The sequence below is a fragment of the Lolium rigidum genome, chromosome 4 (genome assembly GCF_022539505.1).
Source record: "Lolium rigidum isolate FL_2022 chromosome 4, APGP_CSIRO_Lrig_0.1, whole genome shotgun sequence".
NCBI classification, from domain to species: domain Eukaryota; kingdom Viridiplantae; phylum Streptophyta; class Magnoliopsida; order Poales; family Poaceae; genus Lolium; species Lolium rigidum.
In genome coordinates, this window is record NC_061511.1 from 257,617,040 (window position 1) to 257,636,905 (window position 19,866).

Genomic DNA, 19,866 nt, shown 5'->3' on the forward strand with positions numbered 1-19,866 from the left:
CATGTGCAGATTTTCCTTTATGTCTACCTTTGTTCGGATGTTTATGATCCTGATAATCAGGCCGGATGATGCGGTGACTGTCCTTAGCAAGAGAAGTTTGCTGCCAGCTCAAGTAATAAAGAAAGTGTTGTGAAAATGGAATTGTGTTTTGTTCATCTGTTAAGGTGCAGCTAACCACATACTACATTTTGGTCAGTGTAAGCGCAGGCAGAGACCCTGTCTGGTAAGATGTCCAGGCTCTGACAGTGGTTGTACACTGCACAGACAGAGGCTCTGCTCTGTTTAGATTTCCAAGCTCTCACATCGTGGGTGTGCAGGCATGGGATCTGGCGAGACGAGACCGCAGAATTCCGTGGAGCGTGCAATAAATTGCAACCATATCTGGAGCGTACTTGAAGATGCATGAGGAGTACTGTGCTGCAGGTAGGACCAGCTATATATGCAAATTAATTTTGTGAAAATTTATGGGTGAATGCAGCTTCGGAAATGAGTGCGACCTGGCCACACGGAGCCCGTTTTCTGAACATTTCATATCCGATATCTTGAAGTTAAAAAAAAAAAACCGAGCTAAAACTCTTGATGTGGAAAATAATGTACTCTACCAACGTGGAAAACAAAAATCTTAACTCGAAATTCCTTGTATTTGGAGCTGCATAAAAATGACAAAATCTGACATCCAAGTAACGAGCAACGCAATTCTGTGATTCTGTCATATTTTATCCTTTTTTGTTAAGCCTAGGATATAAGATATCTCGGGTTGAGGCAATGGTGGAAGGGAAAATGAGAGAAAAAACTTTTCCTTTGAATCTCAGTTTTAGGGCAAAACGTAGAGGAAAAGAAAATTTCACTTAAAGCTCATACTTCAATTCGTATGCACATGAAGGACAAGTTGGGCTCCCATGACAAGGGACTGGAAACGCTCACACGCAAACCCGATGATCCGGCCCCAAGGCACGGCGCACTCGATGGCGCCCGACGGACGACGTGCCGGACGGTGCGTCGGCGTGCACGCGTATTGCGGCTTTCGCAGTACTCCAGCACAGCACAGCACGCATCACCACATGCGCGGCGCCCGCGCGCCCATACGGGCATACGTCGTCGCCGTGAACGGCACGCAGCACGGGCACATGCCCCTCGCGACCGGCCGCATGAACTCATCCGACCAGGCACACGCACTGGGCGTGGGCAGGCCACGCGAAACCAAATCCATCACACATGATATGATATGAATGCATCAATAAGATTAATAAGCCGATCGATATATATACATTACACCCAAATCATCATGTTCAATGTTTTGTTGCCTGTCTGAAGAATGGAAGGCCATCGCGTTATGAATGATGAGGCGATGGTGGCTGGAGGACCGCCCTTGGGTTGGGGTGGCTTCAGCTTCAGAGTACAGAACGGGTCGGGCAGTTTCGCTCGTTGTCGCCCGCAGGATTCTCCTTGGGCGCGAGGACGAAACTCCCGGAGGAGAAGGCTCATGTGCCGTTGGCGGTGGCGTCGGAGAGCGCGCCGTGGCTCAGGTCATCGTCGTGCCTCCCGTTCATCTGCACCCGCTGCCGCTGAAACAGACAGACGCGTCAGCTGAAGTGGCAGCAGAACTAGCGGGCACAGCAAGGCCAGTTAGTTAGTTTTGTTGGTACCGGCACCGCGGCGTGCAAGTTTAAGATTAGCATAAGATGATAGTCTGAGATTAAGATAGATGACTTGACAGGTCGCAAATCTAGAGTGTTCATTGCTGAGAGAGAGCTACTGCCATACCCGGTCAGTAGGATCCCCATGGTTCCCGTTCAACAGCTTGTGGAACTCATCCTTCAGCCTGCTCTCCTTCTCGTCCTTCAACCACCCATCCTTTTCTTTGGTACTCAATGGAAGCAGAGGTGATCCGTTTGTACGATCCGGCATTTCTGCAGAAAATGTTCACAAAGACTGTTACAACATGCCTAACACAGAAAATCGCATAGTCACCTACAAATCATGACCTTGGCAACAAAACAGTACCTGGGAGCTTGCTGTCCACGAAGTACACAACTAAATTAACGGTATACCTGCAAGGAAATGACTGTTAAACGCCCGGCGGCAGCAAAAATAAACTGATACTAGGTGAAATGGAAGCTACCATACCAAGCAACAACAACGTCCACACTGTAGTGCTTGCGAGCGGCAATGATAAGAAGACTTTGAACTATAGCCATCAACCACGAAAGAAGCTTAATAAACCTGTAAAACCAGGTCCACCAGTTCAATTCCAACTCAGGCATACCAACAGGGATTTACCAGGCAGAGCTTCACAAAATTCAAGGCCAATGTGAGTACGAAAATAACCTTTTCGTGCCATATTTTTGATACGTTCGAACGAAAACAAGGGTGAAAATCATGTGGGATGAAAATATCAGATCACCACAGCCAAGATTTACTCCACGAGGAACTGTAGATTAATACAGAGTTTTGGATAGTCAAGTCAGAACTCTTTACGCAAATTGTCAAACCGATAAGAAGAGAACTTACAATTAAGCAGGAGCACTTCAAGCACATTATTGGGTGGCGGAAGAGTGGCGATGGGTGAGCCCTAAAAATACAAATCTATAGATGACTCCAGTATATCTGACTAAATGACAGGTTCTCGCATGCTACATTGCAGAGGAAGAGCACACTGGGGGAAAAAAAGTGTAAGACAAAACAAGGGCTACCTCACGACAGTGATAGTTTGGACCCGGAAGCTGGGTTGAATAGAATGTAATGATCCTTAAAACCTGTGATGCCTGGAGAAGCAATATTCGGTTACACCTCGGGTCATCCACAATATTATACTACATGGTTTGGAAGGATGCACTCACAACTAAGAAAGCGAGCACCCTGCGCCAGATTAGGATGGTGTAGAAGCGTTTGCTATGATAAATAAAAGGATGAAAGGTCCACTGCATATAAAGACAATTTCAGCATTCTTAGCATGATTAGCATCACAAAATAAGGGTATACGCCTGGACGAAAGGAAAAAATATTAATGGCATGATCAAGAAGGATATTGACCACCTTGTGCTTTTGGAAATAATGATAAGCAACAACATCTAATGCTTATCTTTTGTTGGTATGATAGATGAATGTAAAACTCAAAAAATAATAGGCTAGTCTAGAATGTCATGTGTTACGGCTATTAAGTAAACATACATAAAGAAAGAAACACATGATAAATATAAAGTGTGAAGCTAGTCAAATAAGTAGCAGAGTATAGAAGTTACCTACCAGAAAAAAAGAGAAGAAGATGAACACAAATGTGCATTCACTAAGATAACTTTTGTCTTGCCCAAGCTCCTAAAAATTCAAAGACACCAACGGGTTAAAATTGCATCAACAAATAGACATAGCGGCATGCACTATAAAGATAAGAAATCCACGTACTGGAAGGGCCATGAATCCCAGGTCCTGGAGCAGTGGTCCAGGCCGATGCAAGTAATGCACTCCTCGAGCAGCCAGTCCATGGATATACTAATTGTAAAGAAAACTGGTGAATGAAGGTCCGAGTAATACATAAATCAACTGAAAAGCATAACAGAATCAGTGATCCTAGATAACTAAAGACAGAATTTTTATAAGTGAACAATCAGGAAACTTCCATCACACTAAAAGAAGAGGATAAACTGATTGTAAGGGAAGAACTAATGTTAACCAATGAGAACAGTGTTCTCTGCTTATGAACGTAATGACCTAGGAATAGAATAGAAGAATTATCTATTGTAACAATGTATGACTTTCGTGACTTATATTTTCAATCACACAATCACTCGATTTTGAATGAGCAAAAGTCACAAATATACAATATTGAATGCCCAGGATATTCTGGTAAATAATTCATGAGAGGCAGTGTATATTTGTCCCAAACAACTAATGTGAAGGTATGCGTAGTCATCAATGATTGGAGCAGCGAGTAGATGCAACACATAAGCACGGTACAAGGACTACCAACAATGAAAATTCATGATGTCAGCTCAAGTTTATTGTGCCAATAAAAGCATGCCTGTGTTTGCTATGCTATTTAAAAAGATTATTAAGTACATTTTCGGAGTATATCACAGTTGAAATAGGGAAAGATGATTTCCTGTTTCTGATAATGGCACACCACACATCTATGCTGTTTGTCAACGCACCAGCAAAACTTGATGGCACTAAACGGATCGTTCATGGAAAGCAGAGAAGGAAATAAAGGCTAATGAAACATTTACAACATACAAAAAAAACGATTTTCTATGCACGATGGCCATTGTGCTGCACTTTCTATAAGAAGCATAAAACTACATTAACTTTGAAATCTAAGATAATGAGGATATATTTGTTGTCCCACCCAGCAAGGGCAACAAGTCGACAAATACATTAAATCAGCGCACAAGGCGACAATTCGTCCCTACAGCACAGAAGGAACATTGGCCATTGTGCTACACTTTCTATAAGAAACATAAAACTACATTAACTTTGAAATCTAAGATAGTGAGGATATATTTGTTGTCCCAGCAAGGGCAACAAGTCGACAAATACATTAAATCAGCGCACAAGGCGACAATTCGTCCCTATAGCAGAGATGGAACGATGGCCATTGTGCTACACTTTCTATAAGAAACATAAAACTACATTAACTTTGAAATCTAAGATAATGAGGATATACTTGTTGTCCCACCCAGCAAGGGCAACAAGTCGACAAATACAATAAATCAGCGCACAAGGCGACAATTCCATCTACAGCTTGGCAGACATAACAGTGCTTCTCGAGCTTGGAAAACGGTATGCTTGCCCAAGCTATTTTGAAACTACAAAGTGATAAAAAAGAGAGCTTTTTCCAAGGCATCTATCTTTCAAAGGGCACAGGATAGTTTCCACTGCAAAATTTCACCTCTATTCTCTGCTGATCAGCAATGGTGCTTACACAGTGCAGTCCAAATTACAGCAACTGCTACTTCACATACTCGCTAATCACATAATTCCAGGACAAGAATAAATACAGAAGCAGTATTAATAATGCAAGTAAAGTTACCAAAAGGGGAAATTTTGATATGGTAAGTAGACATATTAACATGTCATCATTAAATACTGAAACGCGCATAACAACATACTCCGAAAATAAATGATTCCACAAACGGACGGGAGACCGGGATGCGGGTCTCACCTGAAACACCAATCCGGCGAAAAGGAGGAGCCACTTCTCGCGAAGTAGCGGCAGCTCGGCCGTTATCTCCGCAGTCACCTTCCTCCATACCTACAGCATAAGCCCAAAAAGGATCATAAATCCTCAGAGATACGCAAAGAGTAGTCACGGAGTAGCAGTGGTAGAAGGCGTCGCCGAATCAAGTTGAGGCGAGACCTTGGACGCCTCCCGAGCTATGTACATCGTCATGGCCGCAGAACGCGCAGAGACCTTGGATGCCTAACCGACCGCTGCAGCTTCTACTGGGCGACGCGATCACGTCCATGCTCCGATCCGCACATCACGCCTCTGCCTGCCGCATCCCCGGGCGGGATCGCCACTCGCCCGGAGCAGAGAAGGGCGCGAACGAGGAACACGGAACAGGGCCACCAATTTGGGTCCACTCCTCGAGCGAGGGAGAGGTGGGAGGCTGAGAAGCAGTGGCCTGGGGATCTCTCGGGCGGCGGAGGCGGTCAGAGAGGAGCAACGCGGCGGAGGGCGGCGACCGGCGGCGTGAGACCTGGGAGCAGGGGAGTTGGGAGTCGACACGGGAGTTCAGAGAAGTCAGGAAGGAGATCAAAGAAAACGAGAGGCAATGGCGATTTTGGAAAATCATGGGGAGTGGAGGGGGTTTATGTGAAAAGGCGCAGGAGGTGGGGGATGGATGAAGGTCGTGGTCTGTCTCGTGGGGTTTTCAAACCGCCTTTTGGCACGGTCTAGTTAAAAATGGCCACGGCACGTGATATCGCCTGCCATGGATTTCTTTTTTTCCTTTCTTTTTGAGATAGAGCAAGTCACATGGTTAGTTACTTTGCAAGTCGAAAGTTTCTCCTTTTAGTAACTTCTATATATATTATAATTTTAAATTTGTAAACCAAATTATTATGGGAGTGCACCAATTTGGCTCCCGGCTATACGGAGCTCGGAGCCTCCATTCTAAATTAATTGAATCAGCTAATTAATTAATTTAACTTTGTTTAGATATGTATACATCTAGACGCGTTTTAGTGCATGTCAATACGTATATAGATAAAATTGGGTCTTAGAACAAAGGTACTACTGGATATAGTTTATTTGTGATTATTTTGAGTTTACAGAATGAGGTTTTCAAATTAAATGTAGCTTAGATCTAAAGGGACCATTAATTATTACTAGGAAAAATACCCGTGCGTTGCACCGGGAGAAAATTAATTTATATCTCTATCCTCATAATTAAAAAACCAATAATATGTAAAAACCAATTAATTTTCATTGTCTATCGGTCACATTATTCACTTAGATTTATTACATCCAAAAGAGGGCATTGGGTCGATTGCAATTCAATATGGGGCAATTTATCTAGTTGCAAAGTGAGGTTTTTTTAAACAGGTAGTGCCAAATTAAATTGTGGATATCAAATAAGCACTGAAAAATCCTGCAAAAATGTGGCATGTCAATTTAGTTGAATATGATTAATTGCATCCAAAAGTTCTAGTCCATTGAGTAGAGCAAGATTGATTTTCTGATTCCATAGTATCTCATGTTTTCATTTTACTGAAAAAAATCCTATTAACGGCCATTCATGTTTGGAAATACTATATAAACATGACTTTAAATCTATAATTAAGTACCTTACAGCAGTAAAGCAACAATGTGGAGACATGAATCACCAAATTATTTGAGAACATGAATGCACCAATGTTGACTCGGAGCATGCACCTAGGCCCTAGCAATATGTTGGACATCATTTTTTAAAGCGCGGTCTTGCGCATGTTTTTGGGGTTGCCTTCATAAGAATGTACTCTATCAGGCACTGGACAAAAGACACCATCGGCCCATCGGGGTTATGGATCCTTCATGATATCTCTAAAGCGGTAACTTTAAATGGAGTGAAATATGTCTGGTTACATCCACAGATGACACAGGGATGAGATAAATATTTGATGCTTGTACTGCCACCAGATGTAGGGTCATGATTAAGCAAACAATGATCTGGGCAGCTTTTCTTGCAGAGGAAAAAACGATGAAGCTAATGTATGTACATTTGTCAGAAATAAGGCGGTGAAGCTAAGTTGCTCCTTGGAAAAAATATGAATCTTGCGTCGATGCGAACTGAACCTGTCAAGTACGGTCGACAAACCGTTGTGCACTGCACCTTCTCCCATCAATTTCAAGGCGAGGTGATTCAGCCAGAAACACGGATAAATCCACCTCAATCAGCAACGGGATCCGTAGGACACAATGCAGGGATTGGGCTGGATTGACGATGAAGGATTCATACGCGGCGGACATAGCTGAAGATGGAGGCGTGCATCATCCCTCCAACTCGCCGGTAGGGAGCTCTCGGCGCAGATAAAAAATTATGCCGACACTTCTATCCTATATATACGTCGATGAGTAGATGCGCTGGACCATGCCGGACGCCGCCTTGGCCGGCGCTCCGAACAACAACTTCCCCCTCGCCTTTGCCTCCAATGTACCAGCCTTCGCTTAAGCCGACGAGGACGCCCTGCGCGCTGGCCGTCCTTGGCGTTACTATATATTTCATGCGGGGTTCAAATTGCACATTTTGCGTGAGCTCACTAGAAATCCTATAGTTGTTACCCAACAATTTTGTTGGAATTATATATATGGTAAGGCTAGTTCTGATATTTATGGTAGTAATTAAGATCCAACATAGATCATGGATCCCTCTAGTAGAAAAAAATAATAATAATATGAAGCCATTACGTATGTCTGGAGTAATATATGTAAATAGATGTAATTAGGTCAGATGTTATCAGGTCCAGTGTGTTATATTGTGTAAATATCTTCTGGTGGAAAAAATATTGACTTATTTATGATTTGCAATATACAATTTCATTGTACTATTTTGCATGATTCGACAAGAATAGCATGTAAAGGCCGTTTAAGGTGGTGGAAAATGTAACACTTAAATAAGTCATGCAACTAATCATTGATCCTATGGTAAATTTTGATAATGCCCCGTTTCAAATAAAAATTTGCAACTTGCCATCTTGTGAGTCATCACACTATGCATCTCTTGTATCCTAGAGAGCACATGAACTATGTATGTATGAAAATTGGCAACCATGTAACAATGCCATTGGTGGGCTCCTTTTTAATAAAAAGAAATTTTTAATACTTGCGGGATGATAATAAGAAATTATACTCTCTCCGTTCCAAAAAAAAAAAGCTACAACGTTGTCTACATACGGATGTGTATAGACATGTTTTAGCTATAGATTCATCTGTATCTAGAAAACGTTGTGAAGATTTTTTAGGAATGGGGGAAGTATGTTCTTTTAGAAACACCAAACCAAATGCACCTAAATTACTGTGTATTTCCTCTCTATCCTCCAATATCTTATGAGTTCTAACATTTGCTACATTCTTTTTTTTACACTTATGGGCATAAGGTCGGGACATCTTTCTTGAGTTTTTGTTGTGTCCTACCGTCACTGTTTTTTTTCTATATTTTCTATGTTTTCCATTTGCATTCGTGTTAATATTTGCGTTGTTATGTTGATATGTTATTCTTTCTCGTGATCCAAATAGTCTGAGAGACTTTGGCGGACATACAATACCACAAGATGTACGTTTCAATTAGTGAGCATGTGGAAACACTCCGAGGTTTAGCAATACAATAGGGATATATGCACATAACAAAGGTGAGAATGTCTTTTGGCGGGCAACTCTTGGGTATTAGCTTCGTCCGGAGACATTTATGTTTTGCGTTTTCACAACCAATGAGTAGCCAACTTTGAATGCTAGGTAATTTACAAGGCGCTGTAAATTTTGTAGCACCTGAATACTTGGACTAAAGAAAGAGAATTGTGTCCCGTAAAAGATTAAAAGAGTTGTGGAACTAGGATTCCACGTGAACTACAAGTTGTTCCCTTTTTCCATGCGACTGATTTCACACAGCGGCGCGACGTAAATGGTCGCTCAGCGACCGTTTTCGTCTGCCGTGACTGGAAATGCGTCTAGCACCACCTACAGCGGGGCGACGCAAAGTGATCGGGCCGTCCACGGAGACGCAAACCTGGCCCAAATATGCGCCTGGGATGCGTCTCTGGCGGACACTCGGCGGACGCGGAAAGTGTCCGCTCGCGTCAGGCGGACGTTTCGTCGGGCCCGCCTGTCAGTGACGCAGCGTCGATGCGTCTTCTCCGCCAGTACTGGCAGCGAGGCGTCGCTTCGGCAATCTGCGGCTGCGTAAATGGCGATGTCTCGCGTGGCGCGCAATCGTCGCCTACCTCTGCGCACGTAGTAATGGCGATGCCACGCGTGACGCGGCCGTCGCCCTGCCTCCGACCTATATATACAGGGGCGCGAGCATCTCATCTCCTCCCCACTAAACCCTAGCCGCCGTTGCCGTAGCGCCGCTTCCTCTCATCCTCCAGCAGATCCACCATGAGCAGCGCCGGACGCGGCCAGGCTGCCGCGCCTCCACCTCCACCTTCACCTCCCACTCCACCTCCTCCGGCCTCGAGCTCCTCCGAGGAGTTCGACTACGAAGACAGCACCGACCTCCTCCACCCGGTCGGGACGCCGCGGCCCCGGGCCGAAGCGGAGAAGGAAGCACAGGAGGAGGCCGGCAGTGCCACGCGGCGTTGGACGCCGAGCCGGAACAGGCGCAGGCTGGCGGCCGCCGCTGCAGCAGAGGACTCCGACTCAGAGATATCTTGGTCCTCCGATGACCCTGATGCGCCTACGCCGGAGGAGAGGGCGGCGGAGCAGAGGGCCATCGTCGAGTCTTTCGAGACGCTCAAGGACGACGCCGTCAACGCGAGGCTGGAGCCGGCACTGAGCCAGGACGCAGCGGCGCACCGAGCCATAGCGGCCGCGCGGGAGACGGCGGAGAAGCAGGCGACGGAGCGACGCAACGACGGTGCCGGCCCGTCAGGAAGCAAGTAGTCTAGGCCTATAGATCTACATTGTATAGTTTTTATTCATTTTTATGTACTACTTTAAAAGTTTTTAACTATGTTGCAATTCAAAAAATGGATCGCCCCGGTGGGAGCACATCCGGACGCAAACGGACGCACGGATAAAATATGTCCGTGGGGCGACGCAAACGAATGCTCGCGACCACTTTTGGGCGTCTGAAACACGTCGCCCGCTGGAGATGCCCTAACTCGAGAAACAAGGAGAGAACACTAGACAGAGGCTCAAGTTAGTTTTGTCCCAAAATTGACGTGGAGTATTGTCCCTTCCCTCTGTTGCAATTGTCTCTGTCGTGAAGATTCAAAAGCAAGAAAAATCAATCATCAAAACTTCAGCACTATTGCCTTGTTCCAAGTGGCGGCTTATGTAAGAGAACTCGGATATTAAATGTGGAAATCTGGATCCGGCCGCGTCCACTCCGCGTACGTATCAGTGAACGAGTGCAAAGACCGAGCTTCCGTCAGATCTTTTCAATACTGAACCATCAGATTAAGAGGATAAAACAAATACAGTAATATAGAGCAAATCTTGCAGCCTAGATGATTCAGATGCAAAACCGCACTGGACTTATTAGTGGAGGTGACAGTTGGTTGGGCCCCAGCAGGGCATTGTAGACACCGGCCACTCTGGGCTGTCTCTGTTGTGGATGCCGACCCAAGTGAGCGACTGTACCATGCTACACTAAAAATGAAAAGGGAAAAGCGACGGTGTCAAGCCACATTGCACCCATCATGTTATTGCAAATTTGATACTCCGTTTACTAAAATAAGATCTTTTACTGTAGCTTTTTATACTTCCTCCGTTTCAGTTATCTGAAATTTAAATAGCATCTGAAATTATACATCAAAATTTTGACAAATTTCAGACAATCTTCATGAAACGGAAGGAATACATACACTTATTTATTTTTCTGTATTTACTTCAATTTTAATGCGTAGATAAACTTACTTCGACTCGTATCTAGTCAACTTTAAAAATCTAAAACGTATTACGTTAGTGAACGGAGGGAGTACCATATCTTCCACATGTAAGGCCTTTTGTTGGAGAATTGTAGTCTCGATCGAATTGCTTCTTTAGTTCTTTGTTTGGTGAGGCGTGTGATGTTCTATTTCATGTGCGACTTTGTAGATCATCTTTCAGCTGTGACCTATCAGAGCATCTCCAGTCGCGTCCCTCAAAATGTCCTCCAAACCGCGTCAGATTGAGCGTTTGGGGATGTGTTTCGTTCGTGCCGCGTTTGGGGGACGTCGCTTCCTAGCCGCGTCCCCCAAACGCCGCCTCCAAACATTAAAAATACTTTTTTTGGCATTGTTATTTCAATTTCCACAAACTAATACATAATTGGAAACGTGGTTTACACGAATACATAATTAGGAACATGGTTTTCCACAAACTAATACATAGTTTGAACCATGGTGGACAGAAATATAAAATATTGCAAAAAAACTAAACCTAACTAGGCCGTGCATCGAAGGTTTCGTGTGTTCGCTGCCAAGAAAGAACACTCGAGGGCACACCCAGTCACCCAAACTGGAAAATCCAGCTGGTGATGGTGCCCTTGTTGGTTCTACCGAGGAAGAACAGACAGAGACCTTTGTGCACGTATTCGCTACGAAGAACCAACATTCTTCTTCAGTCGTCCTCCTCGTCGGTGTTGTCGCCGTGGTAGTCCCGGCGGCAGCGCGTCTCGTCGAAGACCTTGACGCTCATGTCCCTGTCGCCAAAGCAGGAGAACAGGAGGACGAAGCCGGCTTCGAGGCTGTGGTGGCGCGCGAACTTCTCCCAGCCGATGTGGAGGTACATCTTGCCGCGCGCGTCGTAGAGCACGTCGACGATCCACCGGTAGTAGCCACACGCAGCCTCCCGCAGATGCAGCGTGCCCGGGCGATCGTCGCCGGCGACGTAGGCGGCGAAGGAGTCAGGGAGCCTCTGGATGCCGCATGGGTCGCCCTTGAGGACGAGGACGAACTCGAACTTCACGGGGCCCTCCACGTCCATCTCCGACGATGAAGACAACGGCGTGGCAGGCGACGGCGAGCGTGCACCTCTGCCGCGGCCACGACCACGACCACGAGCTCGGCCTCCGCCTCTCCCAGCCATGGCGTCGACTCTTGTTGAGATGGTGTCGGCTAGGGTTGGGGAGAGAGGTGCTAGGGTTTGTGTGTGAGAGGGACGATGAGAGGCGGCCCTTTTTATAGGCCGGAGGGAGGCGGGGGAGCGGTGGCGCTCATTAACGCCGGCACGCAGAGCTAGGCGCGACGAGACGCGCCGCCGCGCCTCGCGGGAATCGCACCGTCGGCTGCGCGCTAATAACTTTCGTCGCGAGGTAGGCGACGGTTAGGTTAAAATTTATTGTGCCACTGACGGGTCGGGCCCGTGTCGCTTCGCCTCGCTTTTCGTTGTGTCTGACATCCCCGGTGCGTCCCCTGTGGGGCGGGGACGGGCTCGGAACGCCGGACACCGTATCGGGGCGCGCCGGACAAAAAACGGGTTTAGGGGACGCGGCTGGAAACGTTTTTTTTATCCGGCGCGCCCCAAATAGCTTTGGGGACGCTTTGGGGGACGCGACCGGAGATGCTCTCTTTGGTCGGCATGGCGGGGGGGGGGGGTGGTAGTTGGGTCAACTCGAAATTCCAGCCAGTTCACCATGTGGAGGTGGTACATTTGACATCTCGTGGTGGTGTCGTGGCAAAAAGTCTGCTCTGAGTCTCTGACCGATCCGAACACGCATTAAGAATGGTCAATTTGGGAAGAGTTCAGGTTCCAAAAGAATGGTCAACTTGAGCAAAGTTCAGGTTGCAAACTTGCAATAACGAGTTTGTGCAGCGGTGTCTTCGCAAGAATCCTGATATGATTGTCCTTTGAAGTCAAAATTCTAGAGCATCATGCCTACTCCAATTGTTATACAAACCTTGCTTAGAAAGTGATGAAAGCACCAGGCCGCACTGAATAAGCATTAAGAATGCGTCCCATCTTAGAGCATCCGATGTCCGATTTCTTATGTCTGGATGGAGTATTGGACACCAGGTATGAGAAAACCACCCCCTACTACCTTTTCAGAAACGAAAGGGGTATATAACACAGTCAACTTATGAAGCCATCTGCACGCGGATCTCCTGCCCTGCATCATATGGTCCTTATCCGGGAAATGGAGCCTCCCGTGACAATCCATCAAAAAGCATGTTCTTGTTCCCCGATTAAGCCTCACCATCCAGTTTGTTGATTCCTTGTGATGCCATGTAAGTGGAGCAAGTGTGTGTTGATGTCATGATTTCACCAAATGCAGATATTGATGGGGGTTACGGCTTAGGTGTCTAGATTATGATGCGTGGTCATTGATTGACATGCATTGCCAAACAAACACGAACAACAGCTGATAAAAACAAAAGTAAAAGTTACATCTAGTTCATCACAAATCGCCCTCTCTAGCTTTTAAATTTTTCACAAAGAAAATGCACCATTTTGCCTGATTTTAAATTAATAAAACCCCATAAACCAGAGTCTTGCGCCACAGTACTTAACACATCAGTTACATCACATGATTTTTTTTTTGATAAAGGGAATATATTAATCCTTTACCTACACTTAGGAGGTAATCAGTGAAACAACTGCCATTTTGCGCCCTTATGTTCTTGACGAGCCTTAGCTGGCGCACGCCCTACGAGAGGATCGAGCTCCGTAGACTTGCTTCGATTATCTGACCTCGTGACCCTTTCCGCACTACCAAAATCACAAGTTCCCACTGAACACGACAGTCTTGCCTCCGAAAGGTTGGTCTCAGCATTCCATGATGTCGCGCATGATTCTATCCCGCATCTCAATTTCCTGCCGTTTTGTCATGGTTGTCTCATCACATAGTAGTGTTGAAGCCCTTTTCAAGAGCCTGGCTATCCGAGTCTGCTTAATTGGTGAAGCTCCATGATTTCATTCTTCAAGATTTAGTGGGATCGTAAACCTCGAGTGAGTTATCCTACCTCCTAGCATGATCGAAGCGGCGACTCCCGATGTCGTTGTGGCCAACACGATCTTTCTCTTGCCTCAAACCCTAGCGAGCAGTGTCTCTAAAGGTTGGTCTTCTGAGTGCCTCCTGTGTCATCCACGAAGAATACGCCCCCATCACCACCATCAACTGTCGCTAGGGTATCTCGTCGTAGGGAAGTCGTTGCTCGTGGTTTAGTGAGGATGCTAGAGAAACGTATTCCTTGTCTACATTGATATTGGTCTCTTGAATGACCTCCCTGGTCTTGACATCTGTGTTGTCATAAGTCTCATCGATGTCTAGGAGAGGGAAGGTATTTATGTCTTTGCCCATGGACTGCAACATGCCCCTGATATCATACAACACCTTCTGCTCCATTGCTTTTAGACATGTATGTTTGCGCCAGTAGTCATTATACATCGCCTCGTGGTGCCTATTCTGAAGATCGCACACATCTCCAGGCTCGCAGAATACCAAAATTGTTGCGAAGAGCCTCCTGAGTGAGGCATAAAGAACTGCTCTAACTCGGTAAGACACTCTTATAGCATGTCGTCGGCCTCAATGAGACCCTTCCTCTCCGCGGCCTCAAGAAAGATTTCACATAGCACACCATCCAAAGTTTATGGATCTTTCGGAAATTCTTTGTAAACAATATCTTGATCCCATGTGTGCTTCTGGTTAGCCACCCAATACATTGCCAGCATGGTTGCATTATCTCGGGCTGCAACATCGTTCAGGTTTTCTCCCGCTTTGAACGTGACCATTTGCATATCTGAGAGATGAAGGGGCAGCGGTAGGACCGACAGGTGGTTCTCACACATCTTGAAGCCAAATATCGTCCACGTGGCCTCTAGTGGAGTAACCCACCGCGTGTCAACAAATCTCTTGATCTCGCTTATGTTACCATCTGTGTCGGACTTCTCAATATTGGACAAAGTTTGAACGTGGCTCTTGTACACATACTTATATAGGTACTTGGCGGACTTTATGCTGGAGCACACCTCCACATTGATGTGGAAGACAAACATCTGCAAAAGATACGGGTTGTAAGGCACAACCATCTATTGTCCAGCGTCTGGCCTTAGACCTTCACAGAAAGGGCGTCCTTCTATCTCCAATAAATGGTGTATGGGTCCTTTCCCTATACGGTGGCCCTGTTGAACGTATGTGGGTACCTACACTTGCACAACCCATCTTGCAGCACACATTGTTTCGCTTGAGGAAACCACATGGTTAGTGCATCATATGCTTTGCGGCCATGGTGTATAGCTCCAGGTATTTATTATTGTTCGGAAGCTTGGAGGATATGATGGGGCCGTACTTCTCTAGCACAATGAGCTTATGTTTTTGAATCCATGATCAGCAGGAAATGGGCATATGGGAGGCCCCTCTTGTGTAACTCTACCACGTATACATAGGACTTCACAACACCCAATATATTCTTCTTGGTGAGCATCTCTTTCATTGTCTCCAGCTTGTCCCTAAACACACAGACCACAATGCCTGGTCGGTCTTACAGGTTTGTCCTAAAAGCAGTGCATCATGTATCTCCTGACAGTTTGGGTTGCAGATCATCATTAAGAAGATGCAAGGTTGTCCATACTCTGCACCAATTCCCTGGGATCCATATGTTTGATTCATGTCTCAAAATCCCCCTGGAACTTCCAGGGAGAGAACAATCCTTGTGCCAATAGTGCTTGCACGATCTTTCCGACAATGATACTATCTAAAAAGCCTTTACATAGATCGGCATGTATCTTCTGTTGGTTGTCCCTTATCCAATTCAACGTGTAGCCCTCAGTCTTTTTGTACATGTCAACCGCAAAATGTTGGAACAAATGCCCATCATGTAGTATGGGGTTGAATATAGCTGGACACGTCTGTAGTCGGTAACAATAGTAGTCTCTGATGTAGACACATCGAAATTCAGCACACACTTCTCCCCCTAGTCCCTATCTCTTTCTACAGTAATTGAGAGAGGCGACATGAGGGCGAAAACTTTTTCGGCTCTGGATTCGGCCTTTCCTCTCCCCCGGCGGCCTTGTGCTCGTCGGTGTGGAGGGGATTGCCGGATCTGGAGCTTGGATTTGTATAGTTGTAGGTTTAGAACCTAGTAGCTTAGGTTTCTCCCATCGGTCGGTGTCATTTTCGGCGCCGACGTGGATGGGGATGAATAAAGATGCTGCGGATTCGTCGCCGGCGGCCTGTCCTCAGGTGGTAGTCGACGGATCTGGGAGCTACTGTACCTATCGTGGTTGTTGCAGCGGCGGTGACGGCTTCGAGATGGATTTTGTTCTCTGGCTTCTCCGTGGCATCGACAGATGCTCCGCCGTCGATGTGGAGCCAAGGAGCTTCTACAGGAGCGAGTTGCCGACAAGATTGCGGAGTTTTGTTCCACGTCTTTTGCTCTAGCCTTGTTTCCTCTTATCTCTGGATCTTTGTGCTGCTGTTGAAGAGTTGGTCGGTGACGCCGGGGACGGAGTCCCGGCCGATGCTCTGGAATCGGATCTCAGATCCTGTCTGCCGAGACAGGCGCTTTTGCAGCTCTTAAATCATTTCTTTGGAGATGGCGTTCGCAGTTTGGACGCGTTGTAGTGGATCGAGGGATGGAGGAGCACAGCGGACTGGGGGCCGTGGTTGAAGACGACGAACAGTGCAAGTTCGGACCCTGAGGGGCTTCTTTGTATTTTCTTTATTTCTAGGGTTCGTTTGTGCATTTGTGCTCGGCAGCTGTAGTAGTTTGTTTCAGTGGTGTGTGCACGTGTCGGTTTCAGTTGTTGTATTTTCAATACATGTACAATTTCGCAAAAAAAAAATATGTAGACACATAGATGGCACACTCCGTCTTTGTGAAGGGCATTAAACAAAGGTTAGGAAAAATACAAAAAGGATAGAAAAGTGCATAAGTATCTTGAACAACCAAACCTTTGCCCTTACAGTCCTTTTTTGATAGTTGTGCAATGTGCCAAGGTGCATCACATTTAAGAAAATTTGGATGCCAACCGAGATCCCTCTTGGGGAAAAAGAGGGGGTATGAGAGCGGGTCATCGTATCCTTGTGTAGCCTGTATATTATACCTCTCGTTGTTATCATTGTAGAGGGTAATGGTGCGCTTGAATCTATTTGCCAGGTCGCTTCCCTCAATCTAGATCACAACAACCTCGAACGACACTGGTATATTGTATCTCCATTGGTCTAGCTTCTTGTCGGTGTTCAATTCTATACAATATTCCTTGTAGGTGCCTAGACTCCTAAACTGCTCGGATTAGGGGTCTCCTCTTAGTATATCCACAACCTTGTGGACAACCTCTTGGTCTAGGTCACTCGCGGCTTCCTTGCGATGTTTCAGGCTAGGATCATCATTGTGGAAGAAAAGTTGTATATGTTCTGCGCGAGAGTTTGTCCCGAAAGAATTCATGTTGTGGTAATACTTGCCTTGCAACCTGAAATGTGTATACCCTTGTTGACGCGTAAAGCACACGCCCGTTGGGAACCCCAAGTGGAAGGTGTGATACGTACAACAGCAAATTTCCCTCAGTAAGAAACCAAGGTTTATCGAACCAGTAGGAGATGAAGGCCACGTGAAGGTTGTTGGCGGAGGAGTGTAGTGCGGCGCAACACCAGGGATTGCGGCACCAACGTGGAACCTGCACAACACAATCAAAATACTTTGCCCCAACGTAACAGTGAGGTTGTCAATCTCACCGGCTTGCTGTAAACAAAGGATTAAATGTATGGTGTGGAAAATGATGTTTGTTTGCAATCAGCAGCAGAGAATAATGATTGCAGTAGATTGTATTCAGATGTAAAAGAATGGACCGGGGTCCACAGTTCACTAGTGGTGTCTCTCCAATAAGATAAATAGCATGTTGGGGGGACAAATTACAGTTGGGCAATTGACAAATAGAGAGGGCATAACAATGCACATACATATCATGATGACTAATATGAGATTTACTTAGGGCATTACGACAAATTACATAGACCGCTATCCAGCATGCATTTATGCCTAAAAAGTCCACCTTCGGGTTAGCATCCGCACCCCTTCCAGTATTAAGTTGCAAACAACAGACAATTGCATTAAGTATGGTGCGTAATGTAATCAACACAAATATCCTTAGACAAAACATTAATGTTTTATCCCTAGTGGCAACAACACATCCACAACCTTAGAACTTTCTCATCACTGCCCTGCATTCAATGGAGGCATGAACCCACTATCGAGCATAAATACTCCCTCTTGGAGTCACAAGTATCAACTTGGCCGGAGCCTCTACTAGCAACGGAGAGCATGCAAGATCATAAACAACACATATATGATAGATCAATAATCAACTTGACATAATATTCCATATTCATCGGATCCCAACAAACACAACATGTAGCATTACAAATAGACGATCTTGATCATGATAGGCAGCTCACAAGATCTACACATGATAGCACATGAGGAGAAGACAACCATCCACTACTAGGAAAAAGCTATTCAGTGGCGCACCACTATCCCCCATCAGTGGCGCACTGCTGGTGCGCCACTACTATCACGCCACTGCTAAGTTTTAGTAGTGGCGCACTACTGGTGTGCCACAACTACCCTAAGTAACGATGGCGCACTGCGCCGTGCGCCATTGATAGGTACACCGGTGCGCCACTACTACTCCAAAGGGGTGCGCCATCGTTGTTCAGCGAGCGATGCGCCACTCATCGTCCGCCGTCCGGTGCGCCACTGCTGCCTCCTTGGGTGCGCCACTGTTACGGCGAGCTGGTGCGCCATTGCTGCTTGTTTAGGTGCGCCACTGTTGCATCTCAGACGTGCGCCACTGCTGGCAGCTTTGGTGCGCCACTGGTAGTTTCGAAGGTGATCAGAGGGTTGTGCGCCACTGGGTCCAGGCTGGTGCGCCACTGTTACTTGGTGGTCGTGCGCCACTCATGATCCAGTAGTGCGCCACTACTAGTAGTTCGTTTTCATTTTTTGTATTTCTGGCATGTATTTGTACAGGTTGTATAGCACAGTATAACAGCACAGATACGGAATATATAACACATATATACAACAAGACACAGTATACCAATACATAGTCCTTCACATTAGCCTCCATGATTCACAAGATTTCAAATATTAGACAAGTGTTACGGTGTTACAAGTCAAATGAGCTAGTGGTTACACAAGGTCGATCATCTAAACTAGCATCACATAGAAGAGAGCTAGAGTCACTACTAGCACCATCCCGATGATAGTGGTCTTCATCCGGTTCCTCCTCCGCTCCCTCCTCTCTCCCGCCAAATAGCGTGCGTATCTATCTTCGGCCTCCGCTCTAGTGGTGTACCCTTTGTAGCTCGTTACCGCTAAAACGGTGAACCTATCTCCGACACTCCTCCCGATCGTTGTAGACTCCGGGAACCTTGCCCTTGTACACGACATACCACGTCATATCCGCACATATATGAACAAGCCAAAGAAACATTAGTGCACGCTCATAGATGTTTGCAACGAATAAGAGCAAACTCAAAAACGATCCAAGTAGTATGAACTAAATAGAATGCCTCATACATTGTTGGTCGAAACAAATATGAACATCCCGGGATGGCGTTAGTGAGGCCAGGTAGGATGCACAAGAGATTGATATTTGTGCCATCACACCAGGCTCATCGGCGTCACCCCGGAGTGTACAGATTGACCAAACATTCTAATCATTGGCACTAAAATGGAAGAAAGGCCAATGCAATTAAGAAGTGCCAACTCAAATAAGAGACAAGTAGCTATTATGAACTAAATGGAATG

At 46.0% G+C, this 19,866-nt stretch overlaps 1 protein-coding gene across 1 annotated transcript; it reads right to left on the minus strand.

Annotated features, from left to right (window-relative positions):
- Positions 1-1,221: 1,221 nt before the first annotated feature.
- LOC124707570 (phosphatidylinositol:ceramide inositolphosphotransferase-like) lies at positions 1,222-5,762 on the minus strand. The gene is made up of 12 exons (XM_047239231.1): positions 5,354-5,762; positions 5,159-5,248; positions 3,403-3,489; positions 3,247-3,315; positions 2,841-2,921; positions 2,694-2,765; positions 2,512-2,572; positions 2,329-2,431; positions 2,128-2,223; positions 2,005-2,051; positions 1,765-1,910; positions 1,222-1,565 (listed from the first exon to the last, which is right to left on the minus strand). The coding sequence occupies exons 1-12, from the start codon at positions 5,384-5,386 to the stop codon at positions 1,482-1,484; spliced, it is 969 nt and encodes a 322-aa protein (XP_047095187.1). The 5' UTR covers positions 5,387-5,762; the 3' UTR covers positions 1,222-1,481.
- Between the last annotated feature and the right edge of the window lie 14,104 nt (positions 5,763-19,866).

Coding starts and splice junctions, on each gene's coding strand:
- LOC124707570 (XM_047239231.1), bottom strand. CDS start 5,386: ATGACGATGTACATAGCTCGGGAGGCGTCCAAG. Junction 3,316..3,402: donor TGGGATTCATGGCCCTTCCA/GTACGTGGATTT, acceptor TTGAATTTTTAG/GAGCTTGGGCAAGACAAAAG. Junction 2,922..3,246: donor TCTTCTTCTCTTTTTTTCTG/GTAGGTAACTTC, acceptor CTTTATATGCAG/TGGACCTTTCATCCTTTTAT.